Consider the following 20,558-nt stretch of genomic DNA (forward strand, 5'->3'; position numbering starts at 1 on the left):
TGCCAGTGCCTCGTTAGGGGCCTATCTATCCCCAGGGTAATACAACTGAAGTCAGTGATTATTTCAAGCAGATGAACTTGACCCATTCTTCCTAATGGCATAGCTAAAATTTCATGCACACAGTGCCACAGTTCAACCTAGTCACATAGAAACAGCATCGTTTTCAACTGGTCCATTTGGTAGGGAATGCAGCATCACATAGAGGGGATATTATTATTGCTTATACCACAGTGTCATACAGGGACCCAAATGCCTGTTTGGAGGAAGGGATCCCTTCTCTGAAGAGTTCACAGTTAGCTCAGGGTTCATATATATATTGATCTTTTCTCACATTACTGTTGCAAATCCTGATGGTACAGAAGTGGAAAACAGGGTAGCAAACCAGGACAGCCACAGGAGGGAGAGAAGCAACACAGAGGTCTCTTGGCCCTGGTCTACACTAGGAAGTTATTTCGAAATAACTCTCCTTATTTTGAAATAACAAACGGAACAGCTACACTACGAAGCCCGTTATTTTGAAAGGGGGCTGGTTATTTCGAAATAACAACTCCTGCTTTCCTTGGGGAATAAGCTTATTTCAAAATAGTTATTTCAGGAGCTATTATTTCAAAATAATTTGCTAGTGTAGACATGCCCTCAGATGCGAACCAAGCGGTCTTCTACTTGGACATGGGCTTTGGCCATCAACTTCCCTGAACTTTACAGAAGGTGGGGATCCGGATCTCGACATTGTGGCTCAGGCCTGTCTCTGTCACTGGTAGGATTGCCAGGTGTCCGGTATTGAACCAGACAGTTCCGTACTTTCACCTCCTGTCTGGTAAAAAAATTCAGAAAATACCAGACACCTAAAATGTCCGGTACTTTCTCATTTCTTCCCAGCCAGGAGGTGAAAATCCCAGGCTGTCTGACTCAATACGGAGGCAGGATGGCAACCCTAGTGCTTACTGGGTTCCGCAGGGGAGCTGTCTAGCCCAGCGCAGGGAGGCAAGATGGCAGGTGGCCGCTGGCAGCCTGTTAAAAAGCCTCACACGTAGTTTTTAAAGGAGCCATGGTGCTTTTTTTGGCTCAACAAACTTTTTTTCTTGGCACGGTTTATTTTGGTTGTTGTGCTTTTTATTTTGGTTGAAGTGCTTTCTATTGGGATCTCAAAGCCTTACTCCACAAGCCTTAACTTAGCCTCACAGCCCTCCAGTGAGTTAGGGAAATGTTATCCCTGTTCTACCCAGGGAGAAACTGAGGCACAGACCACAACTATTCACGATCACAAAGAGACGGAGTTTGGCAGAACAGGGACAAGAACCTAGACCTTGGTATTTTTTCTGAAACCATCTGGCAACCCTAGTCACTGGCCCAAACTAAAACTCCACTAAAACTCACAAATTGCGAGGTTCAGTCTCAGCTCTGCGCTTTATGGCTCAGACCTGCCTCTTCCTCTGGATAGCTAACGCCAGGGGAAAAGTGCAGAGGAGGAGTGGTGGGTGTGGGCTACATGCCCTAGCCAGGAAGCTGCTGAACTCTTAGAAGCAGGGAATAGTCACAAGGAAGTGGGCTGAAGGGAATTTCCTTGGTTTACCATCTGACATTTAAGTCTCTAGGTCAGCTCCGGCAGTGTTGCAATTTCTTTCATTGCTTTGGATTTGCCAGCGAGGCCCTAGCTGAGCTGCAGTGCTGGGGACGAGCAACGCGAAGGGGCCAGGACCTAGTTCAGGTTTGGATTTTTAAAATTCAAGTAACATTTTTCCCTTTTTTGAACAGAGGAGAAGAGTGCAAGGGGAGAACGGGGAGCGCATGCCTCTGGGTCTGGTGTGCAGCGCGACCCTGCTCCCGCTCACACTGAAACCAACTCACTCCAAATGTGCAGGGTCAAGTCAGTGCTTAATTTGTTATGAAAGAGGTGCTGAGGATCCAGCAATTTTTTGTACATTCACAACTAGTGCAGCAAGGCCAGAGGTACCGGGGCCCTGAACGGCCAGGCCCAGAGGTGCTGGGGCCCTGAACGGCCAGGCCCAGAGGTGCCGGGGCCCTGAACGGCCAGGCCCAGAGGTGCCGGGGCTCAGCCCTGGCACTCAGTAGAAGCACTCGTGCAAGCCCTGCTGTCTGTGTGGCAGGCGGCATGCACTCTGACAGGGCTCGTGCTGCCTTTCCTTGCCGTATAATTACAAACGTGTACGGGATGGAAATAGAACGTTTCAGAAACCCTATAAGCCAGGAAATGCCCGAGGAGAATGAGGTCACACACATGTGCCTTTATGCTGGGTGATCCCAGCTCGGTTGTTAGGGGACAGCTGCCCACATCATAAAATTGCCACCCAGTCAGTCGCCTCTGTGGTGGGTGAAGACCGGGGTGGATTGGCAGAGCTTTGCAGGGAGGTTTGCTCAAAGAGCCTGTTGGCAATAGGTCTGGGTCTACTGCATGCCAGCCGCTGTGTTCCTGGCATGTCTCTCAGGTCCATGTAAAACTCCTCAAAACTTCCATCCTTCTTTCCTGACTCAAGCGTTTGACAGGCACCCTTCCCCAGACCCCAGAGAAGCCCTTCTCCTTTTTAAAAATGGTTGGTGGTGATGAGGATCTGGGGGAGGTGAAGGGAGGGAGTGGAAGGACATGGTAGGTGAGGGACCAGATGCTCACTCTCCTTAAAGCGCTGGAAATATGCTGCTCACTGCAGCATTTAACCCTCACTATTTCCAGCCAGGGAATATGTGGCAATACATCTGCCTCCAGTGCAGTACTGTTGAGATTCACAGAGGACTGCAGGAGGGTTGACTCCCTGTGTACAAGCCCTGTCCTACGACACAGTCCTGATTTCTAGGCCATGCCCTCATGGCGGAGAGGGGATTTCAGAAACTGGCGTTTCCCCAGTAAATTATTATAACGAAAGTTGTATCTTCAGCTATAACTTTAGCTCTGAGTTCTGCAGGCCTGCTCTTATACACAGGACTCGCCAGTCAGTCCCCGCACCTGCTTGGGTTCTGGTCTTCTCTTGTGTCACAGGGAGTTACAATAATCATTTAGATTGTGCTAAGATACAAAGGTTTAATTCAGCAGCTGCCTAAGTGGGCCATCAAGGGTTTCACTTTATATTGTAGCACAGCTGTTTCGGGGGGAGGAGGGGTGAAGAGTCCCATGACATTTCAAATACTCTTCAGTTATCGGTCCAGGAGCATTACACAGAACTGTGGAGAGGTGACAGCAAGATTGTGACTTTTATTCGGTCCTCTTTCTATGTTTTTCTTGACATCTCGTTAAATCACTTTTCTCTGGCTAGGGTTGGGGTATTAATAAAACACCTCAGGCCTGGTTTACACTACAGTGGAAGGTTGAAATAAGATATGTAACTCCAGCTTTGTTAATTACATTTCCGCACCATCCACACACTGGGAGGCTGACGGGAGCAAAACACTTCCATCGGCTTCCCTTACTCCCCACAAAAGGAAGAGTACCGGATACTGGCTGGAGCTGCCCTTAGCGTCTGATGTCCAGGTCCATACTTGATCCACTAAAATCGAATGCCAGAAGATCGATCTTTGGAGTGTTGATCTTCCACATGGAGTAGACATGCCCTTAAAGCCCTGATGCACGAAAGCTAGTATGCATGTGTGTATCTTAAAGCATGAAAACAGACTCATTGATCAGTCGGGTACAGCCTCTTCCCAACTTACAAACCGGTTACGGACCAAGCAATTGGTCGTAACTCGGTTCGTTCGTAAGTTGGACCCCATTGAGTTACACGCGATTGTGCTGTTCGTAAGAGCGGATAATCGGGTACTGCCATTTACGACAGCTTTGGTCGCAGCTGCGAACGGTCATAAGTCGACCGTTCGCAACTCGGGGACCGGCTGTACTAGACTACTGACTGTTTAAGCATGCATGTATCTTTAAGTGCTTTGCTAGATTGGGGCCTTAAATAGAAAACTAGGACCCTTTTGTACATATTAATCTACGTATTCAAAGCACTGTACATGAAAAAATAATGTGGGTACAGCTGGTTGGAAAACTGATGGCTCCTCCCAAAAAAAACCTTTTGCATGTTTGTTGAAAAAACAAAAACTGAAATTGTGTTTAGTTTGGCAGTTGAGAAACCATAACAGTTTGGTTTTATGATATTCCAACATAATAATCAAAACGTTTCTACAAAAGTTGTCCCTTTGCATAACAATTTTCATGAAGCTGACAATGCCATTTCTCCGTTTAAAAATAAATAAATAAAAATAAAGGTGTAGATTGTAAAATCTTGACCAGTGCCAGGTGTGGCTATGCACTAACTATATGGATATATTGGCTGTAATAATAATTTCCATTTCTGAGGCTCTCCAATTAATTTAATTAACTAAGCCTTGAATAGGGAATGCATTACCTCCACTTTACAAGAGGAGAAAATTCAGGCAGAGAAGGTAAGCATTTTACTAAGGTCACACAGAGAGTCTACTGCAGAACCAGAGAGAGAATCCAGGTGACCTGAACTCCAATCCTATTCCTTCCACCCTGGATTACGTTCCTTGATACCTTAAATTATATGCATTTAATAACATAACTAACCAACCTTTAAAATGAGTTCCCTTACTTTGGACCAAAAAGGATCAGAGGTAATTTCAAGAGTGAATGATTCTGTCTAATTAGTACTGGGACTGTACCAATGTTGATGTTTAACCTCCTTCTGGGCAGGAGTCCTTGCTCTTCAGATATTCTGTGTAATTCTCTGAGTTTTCATTTTCATTCAGGTGAGGATAAACAGTTCTCTTGAAGCCAGGCAGAACCATTAGCTCATAACAACTCTATTCTATTCTCTATAGGCTTTTATACCGTGTTTATCACTGTAGCATGTGAGTGCTATATATGTGTATATATTAGTAGGGCTTGCCAAGCGGCAGCGAGCCCCGCTCGCCAGCCGTGCGGTTCTGCGCTGGCTCTTCCGGGTTGTAATCTACTCGCCACATGTGAGTAGATTACATTATCTGTCAAGCCCTGTATATTAGTATAAGTATGTGTGCAGCCAAAGTTACAGTTGTTGGGTGTGCACCCTACATACTATAAATGCATCTCAGGTACTGCAGGGTAGCATCTCCATCCCTAGAGATTTTTAAGTCCCAGCTTGATAAAGCCCTGGCTGGGATGATTTAGTTGGGGTTGGTCCAGCTTTGGGTAGGGGGCTGGACTTGATGACCTCCTGAGGTCTCTTCCAACCCTATGGGTACGTCTAGACGATGGAGCCATGTAGATTTGTTTGTTCGGCAAAAGGAAATGAAGCCGCGATTTAAATAATCATGGCTTTATTTAAATTTAAATGGCTGCCCCGCTCTGCCGATCAGCTGTTTGTCGGCAGATTGGGGCAGTCTGGACGCTCCCCTGTCGACATGAAAGCCCTTTATCGACCTCCCTGGTAAACCTCATCCTACGAGGCATAACAGGGAGGTCAATAAAGGGCTTTCAGGTCGGTGTGGGAACGTCCAGACTAGCACGCTGAGCCGACAAACAGCTGATCAGCTGTTTGTCGGCTCAGCGCGGCAGCCATTTAAATTTAAATGAAGCCACGATTATTTAAATCGCAGCTTCATTTCCCTCTGCCAATCAGCCTAATCTACATGGCTCCATCAATGGAGCCATGTAGTTTAGACACACCCTATGAGTCTATGATTCTATGATTCTTTAGTTCCTGTAAGGATTAGGCTCTGTGGTAAAGTAGGTGAAGCCAAAATGGAGTATAGGAAATACACCAAACTTCTTACCACATCAACTGAAGGGAATTTGAAGCGTATTAAAAGTTCCAAAGATTTTCACCAACCATCTGCTCAGTGTAATACGATAGCCAATTACAGTTTGCTTTGGATAGACCACTGCCCTTTAAAACAACCCTAAAGCCTGGCTAAGAGATAATGAACATGTGGACTGGCAAGTCCTGACTGCCAAAAATCTTGATCTAAGACGATTTATAGACGATAACCACAAATTATGCTAACACAGTATTTGTGCCAGTCTTATGCTATATTTTGCCAATGATACAATCTGATGTGGCTAGATTTTAAGCTGCTCTTAGCCTTGCCTCCAACTGTGTATGCACTAACTTTGTACACAAGAATGTTTCCATGTTCAGCTTGCAAACTTTGGCACTTGGAAAAACGAGTGTGACATTCAGACCTACAGAGGTAGCAAGAGTTAGGGCCCAGCATTAGAAAACCTAGCCCGCTGCTGACATCTCTTCCTGCAGGGCAAGAGAGGGGTGGGAGGCTGGTAGTAGGATATGGTGCTTTTTGTCTCGTGGACACTAGTTCAAGTCCAGTGAACTGGTGGGACCTAGTCCACTGCTTTATAGATAGCCATGCCCATCCTAAAACCGTGTCCTTGTCAGCAGTCTGAGCAGAGAGGCCTTGGAAGCTGACCTCCCTTCGGGTCAGGCTGGGGACACATCAGGAAGGAATTGTGTGCTTTTGTTGCACAGGCCTGTGAGGAGAAGCCCTCAACTCCGAAGGCCATTAACGCCACCTTTCAAAAGCACAAACAATTCCATTTAGAACAGAGCCAGGGACGCTGCATTCCTCTCTAAGCCTGCAGAGAGGGCTACTGGAAAGGGATGTAGGTTGTCACTGTGGTTCAGGTTGGGCACTAGGAAGCAGAAGAGGCATGTTTAGTTCCCCCAGTGCTGCAGCATTCTTGTGTGACCCTGAGCAAATCATTTCATTTCTCTGGGACTCGGTTCCCTCTCTCAAAAACGGAGAAAATACCACTTCCCTATTTCACAGGGTCACTGTGGAGACCACACATAGGGAGGGCTTCAGGGATAGGGACCATTTTATAAGTGCCTCGCTAAAAATATCCATTTCCTTCAGTACCCCAGCAGCAAATCTGCACAAGCATATGCAGTCTTATTACCCTACCAGAACTTCGCAGCGATTTCCACTATATGTCATTTTAATAGCCTATACCATGACCCAGTATTTACAATAGTGGGACGAGCCAGCTAACCAGCTTACACATGCAATTTATTACAGGATGTTAACACAACCGGCAAACTACCAGAAAATAGTGTGCCTGGTTGTTATAAATGTCATTTTCCCTGTGGAGAAAATAAAATACCTCTTTAAATGACTGGGGTTTTTCCTTCCCCTGAATGTCTGTGGAGATTAATCTTACTTCAAAATGCCTCATTCCCTACCGTGAAGATAACCTCAATATATCTAGTTTCTAAAGGTATCCCCATTTTAAAGCCTCTGTTTTTGCTCATAGCCCTGAATTGGCACGGTTCTGAGCATCTGAAACTTCATCTGGGGTCAACAGGAGTCCGGGGTACTTTGCAACTCTCAGAAGAGGCTCAGCAATTTGTAGAATTGGTCCCATGTCTTGCCACGTGGCTGTAGGCCTAGGGGCTCCCCTCTATACTCAAGCTAATAAACGTATGCCTAACTTCCTAGCTGTCGTCAAGCATTTTATTTTGACTCCTAATTTAAATGCTCAGAAAAGGACATCACGGTGCTGGCAGTTTCAGAGCTACCTGGTAGTTTCACATCCAGTTGGATTTCCAATGGAAAATGCCCTTTTTGCAAAATCAAAATTCCCCATGAGAAAATTTCGATGTTGCAGAATAACTTTTCTGTTTTCCATCAGGCTCCCCAGCCAAAATGGTGGCTCCCACTCCTCAGCTTCCCTCCTGGAAGGCTCCTGGCAATTTCCCTTTTGGCCCATAAAGAGAGGGCGGGAAGTTGCCAAGAGTCTTCCGGGAGGATGCAGCTAAGCTTGAGAAGAGGCAGAGAATGGAGGTCCTCCGCCTCCAGCCAGCCAAAAAATTCAGATTTGGTTCTCTCAAAAAGGATGTTTTTCAATAAATCCCTTCCTGTAAATATTTTCACATTTTGGAATGTGTCTCCCACCCACCCCGTTTGGGATGAACAGTCTTTTAAAGACATGTCATTTTTTACAGGAGTGGATTTGCATTTCTTGGCCAGGTCTGCCCAGGACAAATGGCCTCTAAGGGACAGTGGCGACTAGAGATGTAAAAGACTAGTCGACTATCTGACAAGCAGAAGTGATGTGACTAGTTGCTCCCCCCACCTCCTGCTCAGAAAGAGGCAGCAAAGGGTGGAGAGCAGGAGTCGGTGCTGGGGGGAGCTGGTGGTTCCCCCCAGCACCATCTCTGTGGGGGGCAGCGGAAGTAGAGGCCCAGTGGACGTGGCGGGAGTGGGACTGACGCGGTCCCCGCTTGCGCTGCTTCTGCTGCGATTCTACCTGTGAAATATACAATACCCCCAAATGGGCTCCCTGCCGCACCTCAGCCTTTGAAATGTACAAGAGCCCTACTGGGGTTCTTGTACATTTCAAAAGGAAGCCCCATGCTGACTGCTCTTGCTACATTTCAAAGGCAGAGGCACCCTTATAGACTAATCGAATAGTCGATGGAAATCCCATCAACTATTCGATTAGTCAATTAATCTAAATGTAACATCCCTAGTGGTGACTACTGGGGGCCGTGCCCAGTGGCATTTGATTTGACTGTTTTGTGTTAACCCTTTTCCATCAGGTAACACTGAGGGGGAGGGAGGAGAGAGAACCAAAAGTATGTGTCAGGGTTGCTCTTCCTCAAATCAGCACAATAATGCAACTAGTGAAGTATTTCCCCATTCTGGGGCCCTTGACACAACACATGCAGACTTTGTAGATTCTGTGTTATTATTTTCTTATACTTCTGGACTATCATGGATGCAGTCTTGTTGAAGCCCTGCGGGAAAAGACCCTATATTTTCATACATTTATAATCCTCACTGAATGCAGAGGCAAGGCAGGTTTCATTTGGCTCTTAACTTCTCAGTTGATTGAAAACAATAATAAAATTGAGCCTCGACTGATCACTTTTCACATGCCAGTAATCCCAGGGAAGGGCACAGAATGGCTCCCAGAAGTAAGGCTGAAGGATCAGTCCTACTCCAGTGCAATTCATTCCTGCTTTGGATCAAATAGAAGGGAAAAGCCAAGTAAAATCTGCCTTGTGCCCGCATTTAAGGATCACTGCAAACACTCACAAAAACACTCCACACCCATGAATGGGTAAGTGAAACCCTGAGGAGCTAGAAACATTGCAGGCCAGATATCAGAAGGCTGCCAAACAGCTGCAAGGCTGTGTCATTCACTTAAGTAGCAGGTGGCAAGTCAGACGGCTGCAATCCAGTTTTATAATTTAAACAGAAAAAAAAAAATCGCTGTCCCACCATCCTGTCCCCTTGCTCCTAAATTGATAAGCTGCTCCGTTTCTTAAAGAACCTATTTTTTTTCCAAATTTGGCAACAGCTTTAGCCGTTTCCTGTCACGGGTGCAAATATTTATAGTATACTCTTAAACTCACCAGCTGTCTCCTCTCTATTACTTTTAACCTTTCAGGGTTTTTCTTGAGAAACTAAATGGAACTGAATGAATTGGAGGAAAGAGACAAACTTCCTGTGTCACCTACAGGCCTGATCCCATGCCACACCATGCAGGGTAGGGCCCTGGTTCAGGAAAGCCTCAGGAGACCATACCTCATCTTCAAACACCAGCAGCTGCGTTTTACATATCAGGATGTACCGATCTTTCCATAATCCCAAGAGCCCTCCGCTGCTTTTCTTTACCCAGCCGGCTTTGTCTGCGGTCGGAGCGCGTTTTGGTTTCTCCGTGACCTCCTCTTTCACACCCTGCAGAGACACCACGGAAAGCAAAGGGAAGGAAGATTAGTGTCGGTTGCACTTCCCACACCCCGTCAGAAGCGACGGATTCCCAAGGGCCTGCGGAGGAGAAGTGCGGGGCTGCCCGCCTCTCGCCCTGAGGCCACTGGCAGGACGTAGGGCCCAGGCCCACGTGAGCTCTTACAATCCCTTTGTTTGAGTTTGGCCAGTCACATGTGTCTCTTACTGGGATTCCCAATCTGGCCAGACACATCGTCTCCTCACCCTTTGCCAATTCTGAAGAAAAAAACTGGGGTCACTCTTCCCCCTCGCAGGGAAAGCCTCTGCACAGGAAAGGACAACTCAGCCAGGGTCCTCTCATGCAGCACCCCGCCAGGGAGGGGCTCGGCAGAATGCACTTCAGAACCAGGCCTGAGGAGTGCTTGCCGTGTTTTGGCCTAGTGGTGTAGCCGCGCCGCTGGGGTTTCCTTACTGCTGCACTCCTGGGCCCCCTTTTAGAGCCCCACGATCGCTGGGGCATCCTGCACCACAGCGTTTGAAAAACATCACCCCCGTCTCGAGTGCGACGGGCGTGCGACTCAGCTCTGCTCCTAAGCCGCTCTGGGAAACCTGGAAAACCTCCTGGGCATACGCCTGCTCCCACTGACGTCAGCGCCACAACTCCCAGGATCCAGGTCACCGCTACCCCGAGGAAGAATCTGCCAGGCCCAGTGTTATTCCTACTTGGGCCATTTCTTCGACACACGTGATGCTGTCACCTCTGGGCTGTAAGCCACAGACTCCTGCGCCCCTCTGTAATGCTGGGCAGAGTGTTCTGTGTTATCCATGCTAGGCTGAATTGCACCGAATGACGGGAGGGTAGCAGGGCCTACGGGTTCAGTTCTCTGCGCTCTCTTGTCCCTCACACCGACTCAGTCCCTGCATTCACACCAACTTCTGCAGGGTGCTGGTTTTAACTTGAGTGGAAAGGGCTAGCAGGCAAAGGAGGAAGTTTAAAGCAACAGTTCCTTTTCTTTGGGACGTTTATAGCTGTCGCAAGCCAAGTCTTCTGTCTCCCTCCCCCACCCCGTCTTCATCTAACTGTCAACCCTGGCCTCTCCTACAGCCTCTTCTCCCCTTCGCCACCGCTTCCAGACCTCCAGTGCATTGCTGGAGCGGCTTCAAGGACCTGGATCATCCTGAGAGCACCCTCTGCACATGAATCTCCCCCGCCCACAGGGAAAAGGAGGAAAGCCAGTTATCTCCATGGCATCATGGAAGTCCTCCGTGGGACTGCCCGTTGTCTCCGTGACAGTCCCCAGCAGAATATGCTGCAAAGACAACACAGCATCATAGGGAAGCTGGTGTCAGGCAAATCTCCTTGTCAGTCAGAGTCCTGGCATTGAAACTGTGGAAAGCAGGGGGGGGGGGGGGTTAAGTCCATGCAAAGGAGCTCAGAGGCATAGCCGTGTTAGTCTGTAACTGAAACAAAATTAAAAACAAGGAATGGTCCTGCCACACCTAAGAAACTAACCAAAAATGCCAATGATATTATGAGCTTTCGTGGGCACAACCCACTTCTTCAGAGGAACGGAGCAAGGGGTCCAGAGGTACAAATAAATAGCAGAAAAACAGGGGAGATGGGGAGGGAAAGGGGAAAAAAACAACAAAACCTTGTCAATTAAAGTGTCCGTGCTAAATGAGGCCAATAGGGTGGTCTGTGAGTGCTCGATACTTAGCTTTTGATGTCATTTGGGAGTTGACTATAAGGGCCTGTCCAGTTAACAGCCCATCCTCGGCAAAGGAGCTGAGACTATAGCAGAGGAAAATCAGTGACCAATGTTGGCTGTGCAGCCCTGCTTTGTTTCAGTAACGTGGCACAAACTGGGTGAACCAATCAGTTTCCGTTCTCTAGTCCCTGCTGCTACATTCATCTTCTGGTTTTTGCTCCTTCCCCAGGTTGGTTTTGGTTTCCATCCTCATGATCCACTGGCTAGACAGGCAGATGCTACGGTAGGCGAGTGCAGGCGGCTCCCAGACAGCTGCTGGCTGCAGGGGTTTATCAGACATAGAACTGCTCTGCTCCAGGGCCTGCCTCTGATCTCCCACGCACGAGAGTGGCTTTCCACTGGTCACAGGGAAGTTACTCCTGATTCCCATTGCGGGGCGTGAGAGCAGAATCAGGACCGTGGCTTTGAACCCAGCCTCTTGCCCAAGAGTTCATACACAGGTTGCAGCACAATAGCCCACCCAGAACTACCCCTGCTTTGTCTCAAGTGGAGTTTTTGAGGGTCATAGGCAGTGTTCCCTCTAAGGTGCCAGGCAGCACAGCTTCACAGTCAGCCCTGCCCCGTCAGAGGCTCAGGGCTCCATGCAAGGAGTTGGCTGACTGGGCAGGGCTGATTAATCATCTGTGAAGCTGCGCAGTTTAGAGGGAACTAGAGGGAACACTGGTTTTAGGATCATCTCAAAAAATCTCGGGCTGGGGGGGACAGGTCCCACAGCCATCGGCTCGCTGCAGGCACATTGAGGAGAATCCCAGCAGGGGAGCTACAAGGAACACACATTTTGTATTATCGATCCCCATCGTTTTCCAGCTTCACTCACAGTGGCGGGACAGACGACGCTCATGATTTAAAAAATAAGGTGAAACGTATCCGATGCCAATCATCTTTTCAGATGGAAGAAAGAAACAAAGAAGCTGTGGTCAGCAAATTCCCCTTAAATACAAAACACATCCAGCACAAGCTCTTTTCAAACATCAGGACATGCACTTCAAGAATGAGTGCAACAGAAGATGAGGCTTCCACACAAACAGAATCCATCCTTCCCCAATGCTCTTCACTGTTTCTTAGAATCACAGAACACTAGAACTGGAAGGGACCTCAAGAGGTCATCAAGTCCAGTCCCCTGCCCTCATGGCAGGACCAAGCACCAGCTAGACATCTACCAGGGATGATCTAACCAACCTGTTCTTAAATATCTCCAGTGCTGGAGATTCCACAACTTATGCAGGCAATTTATTTCAGTGTTTAACCACCCCGACAGTTAGGAAGTTTTTCCTAATGTCCAACTTAAACCTCCGTTGCTGCAATTTAAGCCCATTGCTTCTTGGCCTATCATCAGATGTCAAGGAGAACAATTTTTCTCCCTTCTCCTTGTAACACCCTTTTAGGTATTTGAAAACTGATCATGTCCCCTCACAGTCTTTTCTTTTCCAAAGTAAACAAAGCCCAATTCTTTCAGTCTTGCCTCATAGGTCATTTTTTTTCTAGACCTTTAATCATTTTTGTTGTTCTTCTCTGGACCCTCTCCAATTTCTCCACATCTTTCTTGAAATGTGGTGCCCGGACACAATATTCCAATGAAGGCCTAATCCGTGCTGAGTAGAGCGGAAGAATGACTTCTCGTGTTTTGCTCACAACCCTCCCGTTAATGCCTCCCAGAATCATGTTTGCTTTTTTTTGCAACAATGTCTATGTCAATCATCTATGCTGCTTTTGGAGTGCTGATGCTTTTATAACGCTCTTCTTCAGGAATAGGCAGAGTCTCCCTCACTCTACCTCCAGCTGAGCCAACTCCCCTGTAAACGGTGCTTCACCAAACTCGTGACAGCTCCAGCAGGCTGACCCCGAACTCTCCAGGTGTATTTCAAAGAATGACACTTTAAACACAGGCTCAGTTACATCCAAACTCTATTGAGACATGAGGCTTGTTCTGGCTTAGGTAAATCATGAGAAGCTTTGTGCTGTACGTAGTATGTAATATGAAGGCAGAATCCCAAACCTTCCCAAGATGGTCCTGATTAGTTACTGATTGCAACTCTGCTTGTAGGAAAGAAGTTCATCAAAGAAACTGTCACTTGGCCACCAGTTGTTGTTTTTTTTTCCAAACGAGGACATTCAATGGGCAGTGACAGGCATCAAAAGCAGGCATCCCTATGGCCAGAACGGATTAAAGATAGAGCTAGCGCAGGAGGAGTTCCAAAAACTGAGTATGAAGCTCACTGTCAGATAGGGTGAGCCTGGATAACAACGCTGTTTCCATGCATCCAACTCACAACAAACACACCCTTGGATTGTACTGCCATTTGTTTGAATTGGATCTGCAGGGAAGGCAGCCAGGCCAATAAAGAGAGGCAGAGAAAGTGACTGAGTTCTGTATATACGGCCTTATATAATGCCCAGTGAAGTGACTGGAAAGGTTCCTATTCATGTTAATGGGCTTTTGGAGCAGACCAAGATTAAAAAATTATGTATCTCGGCATACATTTATAGAGCGATTTACCTGTGATGGTTGGGTCACTAGGTAGGTGCCATCTCGATCACACTAAATAGCGACAGAAAATGCTGCAGTGCAGGGTAGCACCGCATGCAAAGCTTTTCATGGAAATGAGGCAGTATAGTAGCTCTTGTTTGTTTTACCTAACTTTTTCATTGCCAGGAAGTTGTGATCTGCCACTTCAGCAAACACCAGCTAGTGCACAAATATAGACATGCTGGTTTCCTGAATGAGCTGCCTTTTGATGTCATTCATAGCTCCTTGGGGCCTATTACCAATCCCACTGACAGCAGTTGTACACGGGGGTAATTCTGCTGGGTTCACTGGAGCGGCTCTGGATTTATATGGGGGAGGAAGGAATCTGTCAGGCCCAAGAGCTTAAATTTACAAAAATCTGAATAGTTCTAAAAGCTTTTTGCATGAGAATATTACAGCAGGCACCATCTCCACTTAACCCATCAGATGGCAGAAATAATGTCAGGAAATACAGATCAGGATGTACATGCCAGACCTCTGATTTAGCTCTGCAGAGTGAAAACTCTCCATTTCCTGTTGTTTCTGTGGTTTTAAATAAAAGTAGTCAATGTAAAAACATACACTATTAGCTTATACGCCTAGAAACCTGCCAGCCCTGTTACCCCTTATGTTTTAGTTCATTTTCATGATCAAGAGATCTCTTATATCAGTGGTTCTCCAAGGCTACGGCTACACCGTAGCCTTCTTCTGGAAAAGCTTATGCAAATGAAGCACGGTGTGCAATATCGCCACATTCCATTTGCATAATTAATTAGCAGCCGCTTTTGCACAAGAGGCTTTTGTGCACAAAGGAGCTGTGTAGACGGCTCCTTTTTGCGCAAAAAAACCCCTCCTGCGCAAGAGCCGGTCTTCCTCATTTTTTCAGGAAGACCGGCTCTTGCGCACGAGGGTTTTTTTGTACAAAAAGGAGCCGTCTGCACAGCTCCTTTTTGTGCAAAAGCGTCTTGCGCAAGAGCGGCTGCTAATTAATGATGCAAATGAAGCGCGGTGATATTCCCCGCCGTGCTTCATTTGCATAAGCTTTTCTGGAAGAAGACTACAGTGTAGCTGTAGCCAAAGTGTGGTCTATGGCTGCCTCTTAGGTGGTCCGCAGCTCGAGCTCAACCTCCTTCCCCATCTCCCCACCTCCCTGCTGTGTGGGGGAGGAGACAGAGCCGAGCTCCCCCCACCTCGCTGAGGTAACAGCAGCGATGACGAGCTAGCCGGAGGCTCAGCGGTGCCCAGCAGGGAAGCAGCAGCAGCTTGCACGCCGCACCGCTGCCACGAGCTCTCTAGCGCCACCACAGCCTGGCATCCACCCCCACCCGCAGGGAGCTGGCTCCTCTTGACGGGAGATCGGCCTCCGTCTCCCTGTGCCGTGCCTTGGCATTGCCTGCGGGCTCTGCTGCCTCCAGGTATTGTAATTCCTCATTTAACACGATAGATGCGTTTCTGAAAATGACCGTGCTAAGCGAAAACATGCTATGCGGGGTCAATTTTCCCATTAAAAATAATGGAAAAGGTGGAGGTTGAGTTTCAGGTGGTGGTGGCAAAGTCAATTTTTTGTTGGTGCTGGGTGGTCAACGTCAACATTAGATCTCTAGCAAGACACGTTGCCGCGGTTTGTTAAAGCACAAAGACAAACACGTGAGTGAGCGGAGGAGCGCTGTGACCATGTGTGTTCATCCGCTCACGCGTATTACCACTGTTTTCGCCAACTTATACTGCCGCGTGAAGTAGTCCGCCGCTTGATTATTTTCGTGTTATTTCGGGGACAGTCGCATTATTCGAAAAACGTTCCCCCCCCAAAATCATGCTATTGCGAAAACGTATTAAGCAGGCACGTGTTAAACGAGTAATTACTGTACTGCGGGGGGAGGGGCTGTGCCAGCCACTGGCGAAGCCCTGAAGTGGCAGGGCTGGCACTGTTGCACTGCAGGGCTGGAGAAGCATCCAGAGGTCCCAAGGGGGAAAGGCCTTGGGGCTCCTGCTCATCCTGCCTTCCACTCGGCAGTGCAGGCCACTGCATTTCTGAGGCGGGGAGGGCTGCTCTGTAGGGAGGGGGCTGCTTGTCTCCGGTGTAGGTTGGGGCGGGAGGGTGGGGGGGAGTACAGCCAGAGGGAGCAGGACTATGAGGGGACTCTGTCCCCCATCTTCACCCCTCACCGAAGAGCTGGTATGAACCGAGAAACACTTCTGCATTGCACTGTGCCCAGTGCACCCCATGCCCTGGCTTGCTCTGTACCACCGTGAAAAACTTTATCTGGAATCTCAGGATTTCCTGTGCTGACAAGGTACCATGTAGGTGGCCATAAAAACAAAGCCAGCACAGAGGACAACAGAGGAGCCCCCTCCCCCCCCCAGCACTGAAAAGGGTAGAAATTTTACCCTTTATGTAGAAAACCATAATTTTGGTTTTCCGTTTAGAAACAACTGCCTGTAGGATTGTGCTGCTTCTGGTAGCAATATATTATAGGAGCAGTTCCTGCTACTGGTAGCACAGTCTTAAAGGAAGCAACTCTCTGCAAACCACCGGCCAATGGGAACAGGGCACAAAGCCAGATAAGCATCCTCCCCTTGTGCTCAGACCCCCTCACTGCAATTCCCCTCACTCTCCCTGCTCCTCCTGCCAAGACTCCACATCCCCAGCTTGCTCCTACACCCTCCCTTCTGGCCACACTCTGCACCCTCCCTCCTGAAAATCTTAGCGGTTACATCGTTAAATACGCTTTATACTGCAGAGCCTGCAGCGAAACCGCCCCTGACGGTTAATCGGTTAAACTCTAACATCCCTAGTGCAAAGCTATCTTGGCGCTGAGACGACACTGTAAGAGCCATAGCATTGCAGACCGTACTCTTTCTTGGTTTATATTTAGGACCAGTCCTGATCCTACGTGCTCCCTGTGGATCCTCGGTGATATTCACTGTACGGCTTTACCATTTCAGGACAGGGAGATAATATGAGAGAAGACGACTCCTATAAGGACTCCTTTGTGGAGCTTCCCCTCCAGTCGCGCAGGGGATAGAATAAGACAAATATGGTTCTGCCTCTACATTGCAGAGCGTCCAGGATCTACATATTGCCCAGGGGATCTGCAGGAGTCATCCTGGCGTCTGGCTGTTGGCACCACAACCTCCCGCTGCCTGGCCACGTGGAACAGTGGATCCAGGACACTAGACCTACCCCCTTAAAATAGGATTCCCCAGTGCTAGCAGCGTCTGGGGCAGATGCAATAAGGCTTGGGGCTGTGAGACTGTTTCTGTCTAATCCCCAGCGAATGACGGGAGGGGATGATGTGGTGCCCACCAACCCTGGGCCAGCTTTGCACCCTGCCAGCCAGATCCTGACCCTACAGAGCAGGCTCCCAGAAAAAGGTGGTAGAACGGGGCTGTGCAGCCTGCCATCCCCAGGTCTCCTTCCAAGCAGGCAGGGAGACCCATCCTTCCTTGCTAATATGGAGGGACATTATCTAGGCCTGAACTTGCCACCAAGCCCCTTGGCCTCTCCTAAAACTTAAACACAGGGGCTGCGTCTAGACTGGCAAGTTTTTCCGCAAAAGCAGCTGCTTTTGTAGAAAAACTTGCCAGCTGTCTACACTGGCCGCTTGAATTTCCGCAAGAACACTGACTTCCTACTGTCTGAAATCAGTGCTTCTTGCGGAAATGCTACGCTGCTCCCGTTTGGGCAAAAGTTCTTTTGCGCAAAAGGGCCGGGGTAGACAGCTCAGATTTGTTTTGAGCAAAAAAAGCCCCGATTGCGAAAATGGCGATTGGGGCTTTTTTGCGCAAAAGCACGTCTAGATTGGCATGGACGCTTTTCCACAAAAAGTGCTTTTGCAGAAAAGCGACCGTGCCAATCTAGATGCTCTTTTCCGCAAATGCTTTTAACGGAAAACTTTTCCATTAAAAGCATTTGTGGAAAATCATTCCAGTCTAGACGCAGTGGTGCACAGGGAAGTCAAGCTGGCTAAATAAGGCCTTTCATTAGCCTCATCCTAGCCCCCCAAGTGTCAATGGCAAGTCTCAGTGAGGGAGCAGGGCCGGTGTCCTCTGGAAATCCCCAGCCCACCAATGGATCCTTTGGAGCCATCACAAACTGGCAGAATTTAGATCAGCCTTAGAGCAGGGTTTGATCGTCTTTGTGTCACTTCTTAGTCTCCCATCCCTCAGGACGGCATTGAGAGAACCTTGACCAGACCCAAGGAACGGCTCCTCAAGTGACAGATGGCAGAACAAGGAACAATGGTCTCAAGTTGTGGTGGGTGAGGTCCAGGCTGGATATTAGGAAAAACTATTTCACTAGGAGGGTGGTGAAGCACTGGAATGGGTTACCTAGGGAAGTAGTGGAGTCTCCATCCCTACAGGTGTTTAAGTCTCGGCTTGACAAAGCCCTGGCCGGGTTGATTTAGTTGGGATTGGTCCTGCCTAGAGCAGGGGGCTGGACTTGATGATCTTCTGAGGGCTCTTCCAGCTCTTTGGTTCTATGGTCTAAGAGTTCTGTCTGCACCAGGAATATAGACTCACACCCATTGGGCGTGATCCTTTGCTAGCGTAAACCAGGTTATTCAAGCCCAGGATCTGGCTTCTAGTCTTACCCTGTCTGAAGAGAGAGGTGAAAATGAGTAAAGGAAACAAGCTATAGTACAGGTATGAAAGTCAATATAACTAAACATTCCTGTTTGTTGCAGTGAAATAGGGGAAGGGTCTGTTCAGAAACAGTGGCTGACATTTTTGTGGCAATGAAGTTGGTCCTTGCCAGAAGAGATAACATTAGAATATAACGTTCATGGGATCTTCGTCAAAGCAAGGGACTGCAGGATAGGACCCTCAGGCCTGGTACGCAGCTCTCAGGCCTGGTACGCAGCTCTCGGATAGGAGCATAAGAAACATAGACAGTAAAATACAAGTTATAAAAATACCAGAGCAAGATAAATCTTGCTCTCACTGGGCTCAACTGACTCCTGTTTTACTCCAGGGTTATGTTGGTATTTGTCTGTTGAAGGAAGATACGTTGCGTCCTTTCCAAGAGATTTCTGTGCTAGGTACTCCTCTCGCAAATCCGGAGAAACGCCATTGTAGGGATGTCAGTGGTTAACCAGTTAACTGGTAAGCATCACTTTTACCAGGTGATGCTTACCTGTGACCAGTTAACCAGTGGCCTATCTGGCTGAAGCGGCCACCCTCATGTAAGCAATTCACTGGTTAAATGTAACATTTAACTGGTTAATTGATTAAACAGGATTTTGCATCCCTACTCCGTTGACATCTGTCAAGATTTGATAGTGTAAGACGGGGTGGGGAACCTCAGGCCTGAGGTCCAGATGTGGCCCCCGGCTTGCCTGGATCCGGCACTCGAGGCTCAGGAGACCCCAACATTGGAGAGCCTGTGCTGGCACTCCAATCCCCCACTGTCCCACCTCAGGGCTGGATCACACAAAATCTACTAGGCTGGGCCCCCTGGGCTCTGATGTGGGAGGAGAATGTGGGCAGTGTGTCTCCTTCTCAGACAGGGGCCACAACAGTGAGGTTTTTTTTTGGGGGGGGGGGTTACTTCTCACTTGTGTGCGCCCCCTGCCCCTGACTGATATTTCTGTGGATCAGTGGCTCCACGCCCAGTGTAAGACAAGAATCTGGCAATTCTGTCACTAATTTAAATCAAGAGAATCAACCCTAGGAGCTGGACATATGCTCAGCATTACACTACTACAATTTACATTATAGCCACTTTACCAGCGAAACACGAGTTTCATGTATGCAGCTTGGTCACACTTAGCAAGGATGTAAACTTCAGATGCTTTTTATTTTTTTTAGACATTAAGCAACCAGCCCTCCCTTCCCCCGAGCCTCCTCTCCCAGTATTTTTGGGCTCACAAAACCGCAAGTTTCATTACTTCTGAGAAAGAAGTGTTTAAGTCGCTATGGTGGTTTATGAACTAACTATACATACAGTAATTGAAGTTCCCTGATCAGTTTCACAAACCTCATTTGAAGCACATAGATAGCAACTGTAACTAAATATGACTAATCAAAAGTATTCCTGTAACATAACAAGAACTAGTCCCTTCTCCTTCTGATGAATACCCAAGTGCAGAAACTCTCAACCTTTCCAGATTGCCGTACCCCTTTCAAGACTCTGATCTGTCTTGCGTACCCCCACTGGCACTCACTGAAAACCTGCTTGCTGACAAAAATCAAACACTGCAGACCGAACTGTTCTAATTTAGTGCTTTGTCAAAGCTATAGTGTCAAAACAGGTAACTAGACAATTGACTCTAATCTTTGCCACCTACAGTCGATCGTGCTCATGAAACTAGTTTGACAATTACCAGTGGGTGTCTTTGAAAAAGTGGTCTGTGATCATTTACCATTAATAAAAAGGGAAGAGCGAGCAGAATGGCAAATGTAAGTCACGAGGATACAGAAGGGACAGCCTGGGCAGCAGGAGTGAAAGCCGTCCTCCCAGCACCTTACCAATATGCCTCACTCCCGAAACAGGGTGACCCATTCCCAGTCCGATTCAGTACCCCAGCCCATTCAGGCCTCCCACAGCTAAGTAGGTTGCCAGCTGGAAGGAAGCTTTTGTAAGGTGGAATCATTTCATGTAGGCCAGTGGACAACAACTTGCCGTCACTACCCACTTG

General features: G+C 47.9%; 1 protein-coding gene and 1 long non-coding RNA gene across 2 annotated transcripts in view; one reads left to right on the forward strand and one right to left on the reverse strand.

The window, feature by feature from the left end:
• PLEKHO2 (pleckstrin homology domain containing O2) overlaps positions 1 to 20,558 on the reverse strand; it is a 57,583-nt gene that overhangs the window by 32,332 nt on the left and 4,693 nt on the right. Inside the window, exon 2 of the mRNA XM_075896920.1 lies at positions 9,499 to 9,651. Within this exon, the coding sequence (XP_075753035.1) occupies positions 9,499 to 9,651 (153 nt within the window). The remainder of the gene's footprint in view (positions 1 to 9,498; positions 9,652 to 20,558) is intronic.
• LOC142818292 (uncharacterized) lies at positions 704 to 13,508 on the forward strand. Its single transcript, XR_012895698.1, has 2 exons — positions 704 to 1,708; positions 9,362 to 13,508. It is a non-coding gene; the product is annotated as an uncharacterized LOC142818292 (long non-coding RNA).

Source organism: Pelodiscus sinensis, chromosome 14 (genome assembly GCF_049634645.1).
Source record: "Pelodiscus sinensis isolate JC-2024 chromosome 14, ASM4963464v1, whole genome shotgun sequence".
Taxonomy (NCBI): Eukaryota; Metazoa; Chordata; order Testudines; family Trionychidae; genus Pelodiscus; species Pelodiscus sinensis.